Source organism: Podarcis gaigeae (assembly GCF_964106915.1).
Source record: "Podarcis gaigeae genome assembly, chromosome: 1".
Classification (NCBI taxonomy): domain Eukaryota; kingdom Metazoa; phylum Chordata; class Lepidosauria; order Squamata; family Lacertidae; genus Podarcis; species Podarcis gaigeae.
Genome location: NC_139678.1, coordinates 4,201,882 through 4,218,401, shown reverse-complemented (window position 1 = coordinate 4,218,401; position 16,520 = coordinate 4,201,882). Strand labels below are relative to the sequence as shown.

At 43.1% G+C, this 16,520-nt stretch overlaps 1 protein-coding gene across 7 annotated transcripts in view; it reads right to left on the bottom strand.

The window, feature by feature from the left end:
- The window catches only part of FERMT2 (FERM domain containing kindlin 2), a 93,978-nt gene that overhangs the window by 64,423 nt on the left and 13,035 nt on the right, over nucleotides 1-16,520 (bottom strand). For all 7 annotated transcript variants that reach the window (XR_014563069.1, XM_083734058.1, XM_083734062.1 and 4 more), the window contains exon 3: nucleotides 4,689-4,922. Coding sequence is in view for 6 of the 7 variants with exons in the window: in XM_083734058.1 (XP_083590184.1) it covers nucleotides 4,689-4,922 (234 nt within the window). In the remaining variant the exon portion in view is untranslated. The remainder of the gene's footprint in view (nucleotides 1-4,688; nucleotides 4,923-16,520) is intronic.

Sequence of the window (16,520 nt, the reverse complement as noted above, 5' to 3'; positions counted from 1 at the left end):
AGTTTTCACTTCAGAACTGGCCTTTATTTAAATAAGGCTGGACAATACTGACACCAACATCTCTCAGAGGACACTACGCACAGAATTAGGCAGATAAAACAAAGTTAAGTGTTGCTGTGGTCTGTTAACACTAAATCAAAATGTTTGACTGAAAAACAATGCTATGGGGCAGGGTTGGGCACTCAGAAATCTTTCCCTTCATGTTAAGTTGTGGGTTGACATAGTAGACGACACAGCGACTTCTCCAAGTAGCTCTTTATTTTGTAAGCTGGAATAGAACTGACTGCAAACAGCTCAGCCGGCCTGCTTTTATAGGCAGCCGGCTGTCAACATTGTAGCAACAACAGCCCAGAGTTCCCGCCTAAGATAACTGACGTGGACCTGAGTGAAAACTATCTACAGACCTGAGTGAAAACTATATACAGTATCCCCCTGCTGGCCCAGGGTGAAACTTCACTACATAACACTTCACATATTCAAACTCTTATCTTCAATTCTTATCTTACTAATAAAGTAGAGGGGGAGCAAATTCTAACAGCCAATTTTAACAAGAATCCATGGGCTACAAATAAAGCCTCAGGGCTGCATGTGGGCCACAGGTTGCCCACTTGTATTCATGCTCTCTTCCCCATGCCCTTCTTTTCCCTGCAGCACTGAGTAGGTAAGGATTCTCTCTCTCAACATATAAACAGAAGTTTGTTTGATTAAGGATGCTCCCACTTTATGGTTCAACAGAGATCCTAGCACTCAGCATGGATGGGCGTCTTGGTAAAGGTTATTAGACATGAGGCACAAATGGTGTTTTGCTTTTGACAAGTAACCCAAAGTAGAAATTTGATATAGTAAAAGAAGAATTCAACAGTATGTAACTTTAAATTGATCAGCACAGCTTCTGTAGCAAGACAGAGGGCCAAACTAGATGCAAGGATGTGAAACACATACCGTATTTTTCGCTCTATAAGACGCACCAGACCATAAGACGCACCTCGTTTTTGGAGGAGGAAAACAAGAAAAAAAATATTATGAATCCCAGAAGCCAGAACAGCAAGAGGGATCTCTGCGCAGTGAAAGCAGCAATCCCTCTTGCTGTTCTGGCTTCTGGGATAGCTGCACAGCCTGCATTCGCTCCATAAGACGCACACACATTTCCCCTTACTTTTTAGGAGGGAAAAAGTGAGTCTTATGTGTGCATGCACATGTGTGTTATGAATCAGATTTCATATTGTATTATTAACATCTGTTGTAAACTGCCTTATCATTCCAGTTAAAGGCAGGGTATAAATCTTTTAAATTAAACTTGTAATATTTATATTCACCAATATTCATAATAATTTAAACACACACACACACCATCCAATAAAAGAGACAAATCAAATCAACAAAGATGTCACCAAAACCAGCACAACAAAAAAAAAAACAAAGGCAAGCAACATTAAAGAGCTAAGGCAGATTTAGCTTGAACTCTGAGTCAAAAAGATTTGAACTTGGACAACAAGTTGGGCAGCTTTGATCTATGGGAAAAGAATGGCCTTTTGATAGCCATTTTTCTTATAAACACAGCATCCTCATAATCTGCCTTTAGTGTCAGTACATTTTATGACCAGCTCCCAATCTTCCAGTACCTTCAAATAAGGGGATTTTTTTTCAGTCTAAAATGCAAAGGATACAGGCAGTGTTTTTTTCTAAAAAAAAAAAAAAAAAAAGTTTAGGGGTACTCTCATTTTGACTCAAGAAAACCACAATTTTATAGTTCAAATCGGGCAGGGTTCAAACTAAAACAGTGGTAGTTAACACAGTGTCCTCCAGATGTTGTTGGACTTCCAACAGCCCCAGCCAGCATGGCGGGAACCACAATGACTACTATTAGTTTAGGGAAAGGTGTCCTATCGATTCACTTTCGATTTATATAATTGTTGTTGGCAACCGTCTGTACTGAGACAATGGAGTGCACCTCCGGAGGTGAAGTCAAACCACTGTGTTAACAGCACCAAAGTGTGTATGGATGTCCTGGGCTGCCCAGACATCAAGACCCCACGCTCAGCCTTGATGATGTGGTCCAAAGCAAAGCAGAGCAATATGTTTGGCACCAACTTGGCTTATGGGCTCCACTCGGGATTATCTACCTTAGCTTTTTTCTTCTTCCGAAGATAACAGCAAGCCACTGTAGGTTTAGGATCAGAGTTGACCTTCTCCTCGATGGGCTACCTTCTCAGGCTGATAAGCCCCATGTGCCCTCCACTTCCCTCTACAGCATGTACAGAAGCCACCTTCTTGACCACTGATCCCACTATTGGTCTCATCCACTAGAGCCTGTCTTCGCATGCAGCAGAAGTCCCTAACTCACTGAGGATTTGAGACCCAACGGCTACCCTCACCTGGTTTAGGTGGCCAGCAGTTTCCTAGTGACAGCCCACTGACAGCTTCTTGGAGCCACAGGTGAGAGAGGGTGGCGACCAAAGGTGGACAAATCTTCACCACCATAGAATCATAGAACTGGAAGGGACCCTGAGGATCATCTAGTCCAACCCCTGCAATGCAGGACTATGCAGCTGTTTCATACAGAGATCGAAACTGCAATTTTGGCATTATCACCATCATGTTCTAACCAACCCTGTCCATCTGCCTGGGTTGCCACAGTCACTCTACATACTACCCCAGAAGGAGTACAACATGTACCACTCTCCTAATGCCTCATACACATAATTATGTGCCTAATACAACACCGTTCCAACTTACAGAGAATCCTAGAATGGTGGCACTGGAAGGGATCGCCAATGGGTCATCTTATCCAACCCCCTGCAATGCAGGAATCACCGCTGAATAATCCCTGACAGCTGGCCATCCAACCTCTGTTTAAAAACCTCCAAGGAAGGCAAGTCCATTCTGGAATGTACTATTATCATCTATTAACATAAAACTGGGACGCAGGTGGCGCTGTGGGTTAAAGCCTCAGCGCCTAGGACTTGCCGATCGAAAGGTCGGCGGTTCGAATCCCTGCGGTGGGGTGCGCTCCCGCTGCTCGGTCCCAGCGTCTGCCAACCTAGCAGTTCGAAAGCACCTCCGGGTGCAAGTAGATAAATAGGGACCGCTTACCAGCGGGAAGGTAAACGGCGTTTCCGTGTGCGGCTCTGGCTCGCCAGAGCAGCGATGTCACACTGGCCACGTGACCCGGAAGTGTCTCCGGACAGCGCTGACCCCTGGCCTCTTGAGTGAGATGGGCGCACAACCCCAGAGTCTGTCAAGACTGGCCCGTACGGGCAGGGGTACCTTTACCTTTACCTTTAACATAAAACTATTAGCATGTTTTATGTCTTTCAAAGAACTTACAGCAACTTTTATACTCCAAATCATGGAATATTTTGTATAAGACACCTTTATAAAAAAGAATGATCTTCCACCCCATCGCTGCAATCTTTCTGGACAAAGCCTAACGCAACTCTCTTGTGAGAAAGGTCTAGGAATGGCCACCGAGAAGGCCCTGTTCCTTGTGGAGGCTGATTTAGCCTCTAGGCAGGAGTTTTCCTCAAGCCTCTGCCATTCCATTTAAGCTCCTCCAACTCCTTGGAAACTAAGGCGCCAACTGAGCTCCAGCCGATGGGAGATATCATCCACAAGTATATCAAAACCATTTAAACAAAACAAGAAACCAGACGTGTTTGCCAGATTTCAATGGGATGCTGACAGGATGAACATTCCTTTACCAAGCCAATGAAAAATCCACATATTAAACCACAATTTCAAGGACACAAACCCACAATAAACTCTATTTTAAATTGTAGAACAATCTCCAAGTGTCTGGGGCTGTACCATAAGGAAGCCAAGAGGAAGAAGAATGTCTGGAGAGCATGGAACTGTTCGCCTGCCACAATGTTCCTTCATTGTACAAGCTGCATAGGGGAAATAATACTGCTTTCCCCTTCTTTAGTGTCTTTGAACCAGCAGTGCCCATGACATCAGTCCGCTCCACTATCTCAGGTATTTGTAGGATCCTGATGCACCACGTGTCTCCACATGTACCTGCCCTCACAACCAAGATCCTCAAGGGTTCCTGTTCCATGCTCATATGTTTGCCAAGGGGCTATCCTGGGAGAAGCCCTTCTTAGTGGAACTGCCCTGTGGAATGCTCTCTCAAGGGAGCCTCACCTGGTGCCTACCTGGTTAAAGGCAAGGCGTTTATATTTATATATATATCTATATTAATATCTATCTATCTATCTATCTATCTATCTATCTATCTATCTATCTATCTGACCTTGGCTGGATTTGTTGTTTTTGTGCTGCTCCCAATGATTTTATTTTTTTCTTTGCTGTATTTCTGCATGGTTTTAATTTGTATGTTTTTAATGTGTTGTATGCTGCTCTGGGAATTTTATTAATCTGTGTGGTATAAATTCCTCAAGTAGTAAATATGTTTCTGCATAACTGACAGATTCCCACTGTCTGACTGGTATTTTACTAGTTCCACCACCCAAAAGCTTTTCTTTCCTATTTTCACAAGGGCCATGTGCAATAATAAACCCTTAGGAAGTTGAAGACTCAATCCAGAGGAAGCAGGCTAATCTGCATTTGCTAGAAAGCTGATGCTTCAGATAACTATCGCATTACGGAACAGGTATCAAGAACGGCTGCCGCAAGCTACTTGACACATGAAGAGGCAACATTTGGCTCCATAACCAGCAGATACTCACTGAAGGTCTTGCAGATGTCAGACACAGCTTTGAAGACTCGATCAGAAAAGTTCACTTTCACCTTCACGTACTTCATGTTGGGGAGCTGAAGTCGGAGGAGTTTGTGCTGAGGAGTAAACTGTAGTTTGGCGTCTGCCTGTATTCCATACTTATCCAAGGTCCAGTGAGTTTTAAGGAGCCATGTTCTCTTCTTTTCCCACCACAGGGCGTGGTCGGACCAATCTTTCTTGACGTCTAGGACACCAAAGATAAAAAGATTAGGAAACAAACAGAAAAATCAAGTGAATTCAGTCCATACAGGTTACTGAAATATTTCTTTGGCTACAGAGTCATAAGCTGTTACTTCTACAGAGCGATAATTAAATGGTACTGATTTTTATTTTTTAGGACAGTTATTCTTCAAACAGCTTGACGTTATATAAACGCTAATATACTATTTGGAAGCTGTGTTACTGAACATTTACTCTTAAGGTGGCTAAGCAGCAGATAAGGGCAAAAGAGGTAATAGTTTCAGCTCATGCAATGATAATACTATTTGGTCATGTACACAAGACCCAGAGAAGAAAACCAGTATCGGGTCCAGACACAAGAATTCAGTTTCCTTCAGCCCAGAAAACAATTATATGAAGCAAAACTTCATCCCCCTGCTCCCCTCCAGAAGTACTTATTAGAATGCAATAAATATTCTGAATATATTTGTGCAGGTCTATTTATATGCAAAGGTAAGGTGGTGCTTGCCAATGCATTTTTCCACCTCGGAAGAATGTTAGATAATTGGCTGTGAAAAAGGTGAGTCTTAGCAAAAGAGACGTTCAAAAGGAAGTGAGGTTGGCACATCAAAGCCTTTATCGGCCTTATCAGGTTCATGTTTCAAGATTCATTTATTACAGAATAAAGGTAACTTGTTCCAAAGTAATTATGCACATTTTAACATAGAAAATTGCATAACTTATTTCCAAACTGTGGTGGTGTGAATCTAAGCTAGTCTGGGTTTGGCCAGAGCCTGGCTACAACCCCAAATGCACCACTTTGAGTTCCATGATGGAACAGAGGTGGGATATCAATAGCACGTTGCTAACCCAAATTCTTACAATAATCTACTCAGCCAGATTAAAAACCGGTTGGGTGGAATTTAGTGTAGTGATATAATTGTTCCATCAACTCAAGCTTTTCTGTTTGCCAGAAAAAAATGAACACCCCACAAAGACTGTTCTAGGGTTTCTCCAGATTCTCTTCCCTCTCCCTTTCAGTGAGCAGTGAGGACAAGATGGGGTGGGAACTGCCATTGGCTGATGTACCTGCATGTGCTTCCACTAATAAGACTCATTAGTTGACATTAGCCATTGATCCGAACAACCCAATCTCAAAACTAAATATAGATGTGTGACGATGTAAATTCATTTTACGCAACTGCTCTTTTTTTAAAAAAAATATTTATTAAGAATTTTTATAAGAGAAAAACATAAATAACAAACAACATTGCTTATATCATACACAAAATTTCATAACTTGTTTGGACTTCCTCACGTCTCCTGCTCCCACTTACATTGTTAAAAAGTTTTTTCAAGCAAATTATCATCTTGTTTACAATCTTATATCCACTCGTTTAAATATAATCTGATAGTTCTCCCAAAGGATTTGTCTTTTCCTTACTCTCACTTATCATCTAATTTCAATCTAGTTTAGTGGTGGCCAATTATTTATGATCAAGCATCCTTCTTAACATTCAATCAAATTACAATATTTTTGTAAATAAGTTTTAAATTTCTTCCAATCTTCTTCCATCCTTTCTTCTCCCAGGTCTCGGATTCTGCCGGTCATCTCTGCCAGTTGCATATAGTCTATCAGCTGCATCTGCCATTCTTCCAGTGTGGGTAGATCTTGAGTCTTCCAATTCTTTGCAATGAGTATCCTTGCTGCTGTTGTTGCATACATAAAAAATGTACGGTCCTTCTTTAACACCCTCTGGCCGACAATACCCAAGAGGAAGGCCTCTGGTTTCTTGGTGAAGGTATACTTAAATACCTTTTTCAGCTCATTATATATCATTTCCCAGAAGGCCTTCACTTTAGGGCAGGTCCACCAGAGGTGAAAGAATGTTCCTTCATTTTCCTTACATTTCCAACATTTATTATCAGACGAATGGTATATTTTGGCAAGTTTAACTGGGGTCATGTACCATCTATATATCATTTTCATTACATTTTCCTTCAAAGCATTACATGCAGTGAAGTTCAGCCCAGTGGTCCACAACCTTTCCCAGTCCTCAAACATGATGTTATGCCCAATATCCTGTGCCCACTTTATCATAGCAGATTTAACCAGTTCGTCTTGTGTATTCCATTTTAACAGCAAGTTATACATTCTTGATAGTACCTTAGTCTTTGGTTCTAACAGTTCTGTCTCCAACTTCGATTTCTCCACCTGGAACCCTACATTTTACGCAACTGCTCACAGCCTGCCAATAGGACCTGCCCTCCTTATTTAAGGGGTCTAACATTTGATCTCTTATTTAAGAACCATTGTTGGCGGATGACAGTTTCCTAAGGGCACTACAGAGCACAGCTGAGCTATGTGAGGTATCTACCAGGGAACCGGCTAGTAATGGTAGCATTCTAAGGGCAGAGCTGGGTGTATAGCACAATTCCACATTGGGCACATAATCCAACATCCTGAAAATCTCAGCTTTCATTAGTATAAAAAGTTTCTATTCATGATGGCCGCTTGAAAATGTGTGGGAGCATTTGATGAAAGCTGGCCAAACAGGATTTCTAGTGGTTGTTGCCTTCCAAGGCTTCTTGCTTCTGCCTTAGTTAACAAAACTGGAATCATGGCAAAGGATGAAAACCGCCCCTACAACCCACAGAACCTTTCTTTGCCCAATGCAGATTTTGAATTACTTTTCAATGAGTTTTAACCAAGCGCATGCAACCCTGGCTCAGAGCTATTTAATGGCTTAGGACAGTGGTTTTCAACCTGTGTGCTGTGGCACCCTGGGGTGCCTTGAAGGATGGTTGGGGTGCCGCAGGCAACACTGGCCTCTGTCCCTCTTTCCTTCCCTCCCTCCTCTGATGCCCTCTCACGTCTCTGCCTCCCAAAGGCTTGCATACCTGTTTGTTGCAGCAGCCCTGGCTACAAGTTCCGCAGGCGAATGGTGCCTCTGGGTCTGACCAGGGGGTGCTTCCCCTGGCCCTGCGGGCCAGTGTGAGGAGACGCCTCTCTTTGGGGTGGGGGTGGGGCAACTCAGAGGCCTGGAGGGAGCAGCTGCCGCTGCCCAGAGGACTCCCAAGGAGTGGGGAGAGGAGAGGAGGCTGAAGGGACACCCTACAATAGAGGGTGTTCAAAAAAGGGTGAGAGGCTGCCAGCTCTGCAAGCAAGGGGTGACCTAACTGTGCTCCTGAGCCCTACAGGAATGCCGCAGAAAAAAACGTAGAGCCATGGACTCAAAAAGGTTGAAAACCTCTGGCTTAGGAACATCAGAATCCTCTGCAAAGTAAGAAGTGCTCTATGATAAGAGAGGAAGGGCTTATCAACACACAGAACAAGAAACTGTTTAAAGGGACACAGTGACACACCACGGCAGCTAAATTAAGGGTCATAAGAAATATAAAGCACTTAAGATTCTACTTCCTAACAAGAAAACATTTTCAGAATTATTGAGAAACACATGATCTTTCTGAAAAGCTTAACTTGGGCAGAGAGGAAAAGGGAAGGCACAGTTGGTTCTAAAGACATCAAAGCACTGACATCATAAAAACAACAAATTCTTTAAAGAGAAAGAGAAGCAAGTTCTGTTGGTGCAATATAGCTGGACATCAGGAGTGGCAGCCAGGATACTCTACCATCAAATTAAACAAAACCAAATATAGAAAAGCATGCAGCTTGCAACGAGGCTTGGCTGCTCTCAGAGAATTCTGTCAAATGACTATGATGAACTGTGGGCCAAACTTCTGCTTCTCTGAAAAACACTGAGGGTGGAGGAATGGTCTTGGCACTGAAATAAGCTTTCTGCATCACCAGCACTTTTGCTGCTTCAGGTTTAGATGTATGTGGCAGATTCCAGATTGCCGTCCTCAAGAGCAGTTTGATCTAAAACAAATACAAACTTCTAAATTCACCATTCACTATGATAATTGTTTCCAAGACTATTGGTATACAATGGCCCACGTACAGACGTAACAGACATTGGGCTGAAACATATCTTACAGTAAGCCACAGTAGAAAGGAAACCATTGCTTACTGTAAGTGAGCTGAATGCTGGTGCATACTTCTCAAATGTATACTACACTTCACTCTGTCTTGTCCAGTACTGGGAGAAACAAACCACAAGACTTGACCTAGCTTTACGTGATGCCAACATTCCTAGTTTGTCCCAAATGAAAAACAAGTACTGTACTAAGGCTTGGATTCTACTAATCAGCTTGCATGGAGATAAACAAACCATGAATGTTGGTTCTGATACGGAAGGGGGGGCATGTCTTCTTCACCTTCTTCTTCACTACAATATATCCATTTATTTCAAATTGTCAATGTCGAAAGGGACTAGAATCTATAAAATTCATAGAAAATCAACGTGCCAATTTGCTCAATTTCTCTAGGACTCTATGACACCTTCCCTGTCCTCCATAATCCCTCAAGCAAGGTGTCAAGACCCTAATCCTGTCAAATCACTCTGCCAAGCCTTTCCTCAGGGCAATGCCAGGTGGCAGACTTTACATACTTGGACTATTGTCTTCTCATCACTGGTACTCAGGAAGTGCTTATCTGAGCATAACTCCAGCTCTGCATATTCCCCCTTCCTCCTCTGTATGTTAATCCGGTGTAACCCAACCTCTCTTTAATGTATTCATGATGTAATCTGTGTAACCCTGATGTAACTGGGATGTATTTTGCACTGTATTCTGGGACATGGAGGGAAGTTTCAAAAGTTCATGTCACCCCTTTCTCGCTGTTCAATCTCGCTTTGAACCTGTTGCGCAATAAACTTGGATCTTCTGCAGTTTGCTCCTGTCTCCGGCTGAGCTCATTTTCCTCCGCAGGGACCCGCGGACTTAGTCCGACGAGCTGGGTGGCAGAGCAGCCTCGCACCCAGATTTTACCGTAACAGTTCACATGTAATTCCAAGCCAAGCTTCATGGTTTGTTTCCCCCAGTTCCAGCTCAAGATAGTGTAGACTTCCATATCTAGAGGAGTTTTTGTGTATTAGCTTTTCCAGTACCCAATTGCAATACAGAACGCCCCCGTTTCTGTACCCATGGGCAACCAAATTTCTACCCAAAAGAAAAGAAGAGTCTCCAACGCTCATAAGCTCCCTTTAAGTTCTGATACTTAAAAACCATTAATGCCATGCTTCCGTTTAAAAGCGCAAGCTATCTTTATAAACTTTTCTTTAAGCCAGAGCACTGCAAATTTTCAGTGGGAAAAGGGAACCGGAAAGTCTCAACTGGATGGCTAAATGAGGCATCTGAATGCCTTATTTCAAGGCATTGAAGAGCGCAGAACCAGCTTCAACTGTTGCATAGTGGCAGAGGCTGGTTCATGAACCAGGAAGTCTATAGTTCTAATCTTGCCTTTGGAATGAGTTTATTTGTTGTTGTTTAGTCGTTTAGTCGTTTCCGACTCTTTGTGACCCCATGGACCAGAGAACGCCAGGCACCTCTGTCCTCCACTGCCTCCCGCAGTTTGGTCAAACTCATGCTGGTGACCTCGAAAACACTATCCAACCATCTCGTCCTCTGCCGCCCCCTTCTCCTTGTGCCCTCCATCTTTCCCAACATCAGGGTCTTCTCCAGGGAGTCTTCTCTTCTCATGAGGTGGCCAAAGTACTGGAGCCTCAGCTTCACAATCTGTCCTTCCAGTGAGCACTTAGGACTGATTTCCTTCAGAATGGAGAGGTTTGATCTTCTTGCAGTCCATGGGACTCTCAAGAGTCTCCTCCAGCACCATAATTCAAAAGCATCAATTCTTTAGCGATCAGCCTTCTTTATGGTCCAGCTCTCACTTCCATACATCACTACTGGGGAAACCATAGCTGGGAAACCTCAATAATGAGTTCATTAGATGGCCATAAACAAACCTCTCATCCTTCCATTTGCAATATGAGGCTAATACTGACATACCTTACAAGGCTGAATACTCTAATACACACCAAAGATAATTTATTGCATTAGAATGCCTAGTTTTTGTTCACTGGGTTTTTATTTTAAGAGGCATTTGACACACAAAGCAGTATGGGTGCATTTCCAGACCATAATAACTGATGTTAACTATGTCTTTAGGAATGCAAGTAGCAGCCCCAGTCATTCCATTGTATGATATCCAGCCAGCCATCCAACAAAACATTGCTGATTTACATTTCATTCTACTCTCTCCAAAGCTCATAGCTTGACCACAAGTAGTCACGCTGACTCAAATGAAGTTAGGAGAAAATGTTCCAAGTAGGGATACTTGAAGGAGACACACATTCCTTAAGAGAAAATGTTATCAGCACAGCAAATGGAAGAGTCATAAATAGGAGACACATGAGATAAGAATTAACTTTGGATTTTTTTAAGAGTTCAGAATGCTTGGTCCTGAAAATGGGTAGATTGGAGAATACGAAATTTAGCAGGGCAGACACACAATCGCAAGGTCAGGGTGGTCCAACACATGGCCTATGGGCCACATGAGACTTGCGAGGCCTTTTTTGGTGGCCCTTGACAAGAATGTCAATAATTAGAATATACAGCAGCAGAAGTTGTTGGAGAAACCCGTATAAGTTAAGCACTCCACTTCTCACACTCCCCCTTATGATACTCGTCTTGGTGCCTAGCTCTCTACTTGCAGCCAAGGCAAATTTTGCAACCAGTGCAGTAATAAAGCCTGCCAGTGTTCCGAATTCCCTGGGCTCTAGGAGCATGTCCAATTACGGTCTTGTTCCCAGGACTGGCGACTGACATCTCCACCATTTGGCCGGTGTGCAGCTGCGTTTTCTGCTGCCATGCATGCCCCCACATGCCCCAGTACCAAGACGCTGGTGCACGACAGCACGCTGGCCGATCTGTGGAGATTTCTTGCCAGTTTTATTCTAGATCATTTTATTTGATGTTTTAATGTGTTGTAAACTGTGTTGAGATTCTTCTTCAAAATATAAAGCAGTATAGAAATGAAATGAACAACAACCCTCTCAGCAGGGAGGAGAATGGCAACTAGACAGTCTGTTGTGGCAACTGTAATCTAGGCTTAAGGTGCCATTTGGTGATTAGTTTATATATCTGTGTTTCTCATACTGAAGCATGTGTCCTGGAGGTTGCTCTTCTCCTCAGCCCCCGCTGCTGCTTTGCTGCCAACGGCACCCACACTCTACCTTGTGGCGGTTCACACACTGCCTATTTCAGTCAAAGCCTTGGTTGCCTGCCTCAGTGGCAGCTACGGTATCTGATGCAGCAGAAACCGGGTCTCCAGCATTGGCAGACCAACTTGGAGAGAAGGGAAGGAACAAAAAAACATGGAGGGATTTTCCACATGAGGGAGGGAAAAGCAAGGTGGGTCTCTCTCTTCAGTGAATTGGTGCGCCTGCTGAATGCACTTCTCAGCAAAGACAAGGAGCCAACAGAATGCAGTGTGTGAGCTCCTTCTCTGTGGATAGGACTCGCTTGCCTGTCCAGAGCTATCATGTTTTCTCTCAAAGGCTTCGGAGGCACAAGACTCCCTGGAATCCCCACCCTGTGAACTTGGCAGCCTCCACCCCTCTGTGTGGGGTTATTTCTCAGGTGGTAAGGGAAATGGAGTTCTTGGTGTGCCTAAGCAGCCCACTTTCATATGCCACTGGAAAGAAGTTGTTCCAGGGCTGAACCCTGAGATGGTTTGTTCTTGCCTTAAGCCCCTCTTCCTTCTCCACTCAAGGAGGTGTAGAGCTACTGTGGGTACAGTCTGTCCTGTCTATGCGCACACATTATGATGGCACAGCTGCCCTCTCAGCCCTTTTACTCCAGAGTAGGGGGGGTGTGTGTTCTGTAAAGACCGCTCTGATCAGCCCCTTCTATCTGCCACTAATAGATAACAGAGCAGGGCTTGCTCTCTTTCCCCTACCACAGTACAGAAGGGAAGGGAAGGGAAGAGAAAATGAAATAAAATGCAAGCAGTGTAGGAGTGAAATGCAAGCAGCTGTAGTAGCTTGGGGTTCGGGATAGCATGGAACAGACATTACTTTGTATGTCATGCTATTTTAGGATATTAAATCTATTAATTGTGCACTTAATTATATTTAATTAAATATCTTTATAATAATTATTACCTATATTGTGAACACTTAAATTTACGATATGGAAATTTAAGTGGCGTGCAGGTTCTGTGTCAAAGTACTCATGCAGCCCGTTTGGTCTGAGAGGTTGGACTGCCCTGCTCCAGTTGATGCTGGGACTCCCAGCTCCCAATATCCTGACTATTGGCCATGCTGGTTGAGATTGACGAGAGCCGAGAGCCCAACAATATATGGAAAGTCACTAGTTCCACACCCCACTACATTTTTCATCTTCTATTTTGGAAGAGAGTGTTGGTGGTATTGTTTGTTTGTAGTCACTCAGAATTAATTTGGTTAATTAATTAATTAGTGTAATCTCACTGTATACAAGTTGTACAAGTGACAATAAAGTATTTCAATTAAGCAGCATCTTAAACTACTGCAGTAGAAATAAGCACAGAATTTCCCCCCTCATTTGGTGAAGAGCATATTTAAAAATGGAGAACTATATGCTAATGTTCTTGCATAGTCTTAACTACGCTACCTTTCAGCCTTCTTCCCCAGCCCCGTATGATCCTCTGTCAGAGGCAGAGAAATACAGACAGGTACAGTGGAACCTCAGTTCCCGAACGCCTCTGTCAATGTACATTTCGGTTCTGAATGCAGAAAATCTGGAAGTAAATATTTCTGTTTTCGAACATTTTTCGGAACCCGAACATGCGACGTGGCTCCCGCTGACTGCAAGAAGCTCTTGCAACCAATGGGAAGCCGCGCCTCGGGTTTTCGAATGTTTCGGAAGCCGAACGGACTTCCGGAACGGACTTCGTTTGAGAACTGAGGTACCATTGTATTTGTACGTATTTTAGAATGAATGTGGATACATTCAGACAAACTTGAAGAATAGTTGCCCTGAAAATCATATGCTGCCATTTCTGGAGGCATTAACAGTTATTATATGAGATTTGACTGGGAGGTTACCCAAAGCTCCTCCCCACCCCACCCCCGCTAACCCTTTCATCAGAGTAACTTCTGCCTGCAGTCATCATCAAGAGGCCCTGGGACCTGGGAATGGAACGTCAATGTGGCTCAGCCCCCTTCCCTTCAGTGGCTCAGACTCAAGAGACCTTGAGTGCTCCTGGATGACTGCCACAAAAGCTTTCTACACAGTGACACAAGGTTGAGGAATCCTCTAACAGGTCTGATGCAGCCACTGTCATCCATGCCTTTGCAACAAACCTATTTGATGCTTGTTCCACAGCTTTTGAATTCTTCCTTTCTTGTCCTCTACCAATGCCCAACAATCTTCCAGAGGACAATTTGAAACTTTTGTTGAACAAGCATTTGGAAGTCAGATTAGAACATTTTTAAGATAATGAACACAATTTCCCAACATTGCTTTTCTAATATTTTATGTGGCAAAATTTTATTTCTATACTATTGTAACCTGTAGTGAGTATAGAGAAGATTATGTTGGAGGAACTGGACACAGAGGAAAGGGTTGATTTCATTCATGGGCACAAATTACCCCATGTATGAGAGGTGCAAGGTCAGCCAAGCCAGCTGCAAAGGTCCTGTGCCTTCTATATAAATGATTAAGGCACAATCAGTGAGTCTGTCCATGAGTTGGAGTCTGCGTTACATCTGGAAGCTGGAGCAACAGCGCTACTTTCTACTTGTATCTATCTGAATCAATATCAATATCTGCAAAGCCTACAAGCTATATGTGTAGATCATTTTCCAGAACTGTATTACTGAAGCCTAATCTTCCACAGCAGTGGAAATAGACTTTGCTTCTGCATGGTGACTGGAGTTGAGGGCAACTTCAGCTATGTGGGTATTTCGCCTCAGATTCCCAACAGATTATATAAATCAAATAACTAAGAATTTACTTTATTAAATGTCATCACAGACTCATTTCCCCCTAATAATACTGATGTAGAAATCCCTCAATTCACTTTTCAACAGTCGCTGAAAGGAAGGCCAGACAGTTTTTCACGGTAAACAACACCCTTTTCACTTGACCAGATACTGTTCCCCAGGGCCAGTTCATAGCTCAGAATTGCCAAAAGTCACCAAGGGAGTGGGCTGTATAGTTTTTGTGCAATGGGCCCAAAAGATGCTGCTGGCAGCATCCGCCCTCAAGGTCCCTCAAACCAAGCCAGAAACACGCAAACAGCTTAGCAACCCTGCTTTAGAAACTGTTCTATAAACCACAACAAATTACAATTAAATTAGCCTTTTAAAAAATATAGGCACAGTTCCCTAGAAAGTTATGGATAAATAACTGTGGAACTCTGGAACTCTGCAAATAGAAACAACAAAGTCACAGTCTTAAGAGGAAGCTACTGATTTGGGCTGGGTCTAAACTACAACCCAACTGTTTCCTGCCTGCGGTATAACAAAACCAGTACTTTAGGATTGCTAAGAAGACTGCAATCTTTCAGACCAAACCAGTTCTCAGTGCTGCTTCTGTCTTCTTATAAGGAAACATATAAGATTATTCTATTCTATGCATGCAGTTAATTTGAAGGGAGCAAGATAAATTGTTCTGTCCTCTTGGAAGTAAACAGAACTAAATGAACTGATAACAAGAGAGAGCAGATATCTATAGGAATTCCCTCTAATAGGTTTGGCAGCAGAAAGAGCTAGGAAAAGAGCAAACTATTTGTCATATGACTCCTGCAATTAAAAAATATTTTTTAAATCCTAATTCTATGACCCCTGCCTGAGTATTTCCTTTAAACTTGTAGCCCCTGAATGACTAATTCAGTTATAAAATGTTTCCTGTTACTATTTATTTAATTGTAAAAAAAACTGTCCCATTTTGAAAACCAAGGTTATAGTAACAGAATGTACATTTTAAATGACATAATGAACTATTTAAGGCAAAATGAATATTTTATAACAGCTTGTACAGAACCTTGGTTATCAAACGCCTTGGGACTTGAACCTTTTGGCTCCCGAATGCTGCAAACCCAGAAGTAAGTGTTCCAGTTTGTGAACGTTTTTTGGAAGTTGAACATCCAATGCGGCTTCCGATTGAGTGAAGGAAGCTCCTGCAGCCGATCGGAAGCTGTGCCTTGGCTTTCGAAAGTCGAACAGACTTCCCAAATGGATTCCGTTTGAGAACCAAGGTATGACTGTAGTACATGGGAAAGGTTCACCTAACCAGTCCTATCAGCGGAAGCTGTGCAGAAGATCTTCCATTTGCACAACACGCAGCTACGGTAATGGCTCACCTCTCCAAAAAGTTATGGGAGAATGTGATACTAACAACCAATACAGTGGTACCTCGGGTTAAGAACTTAAATCGTTCTGGAGCTCCATTCTTAACCTGAAACTGCTCTTAACCTGAGGTACCACTTTAGCTAATGGGGCCTCCTACTGCTGCCGTGTCGCTGGAGCACAATTTCTGTTCTCATCCTGAAGCAAAGTTCTTAACCCGAGGTATTATTTCTGGGTTGGTGGAGTCTGTAACCTGAAGCGTCTGTAACCCGAGGTACCACTGTACCAAGATAAAGGTCTACCAGATGTGCGTGTTGGGCACGCTGCTTTATGGTAGAGACACGTGGGCAACTTATACTTGGCCAGGAGTGATGCCTCAATACCTT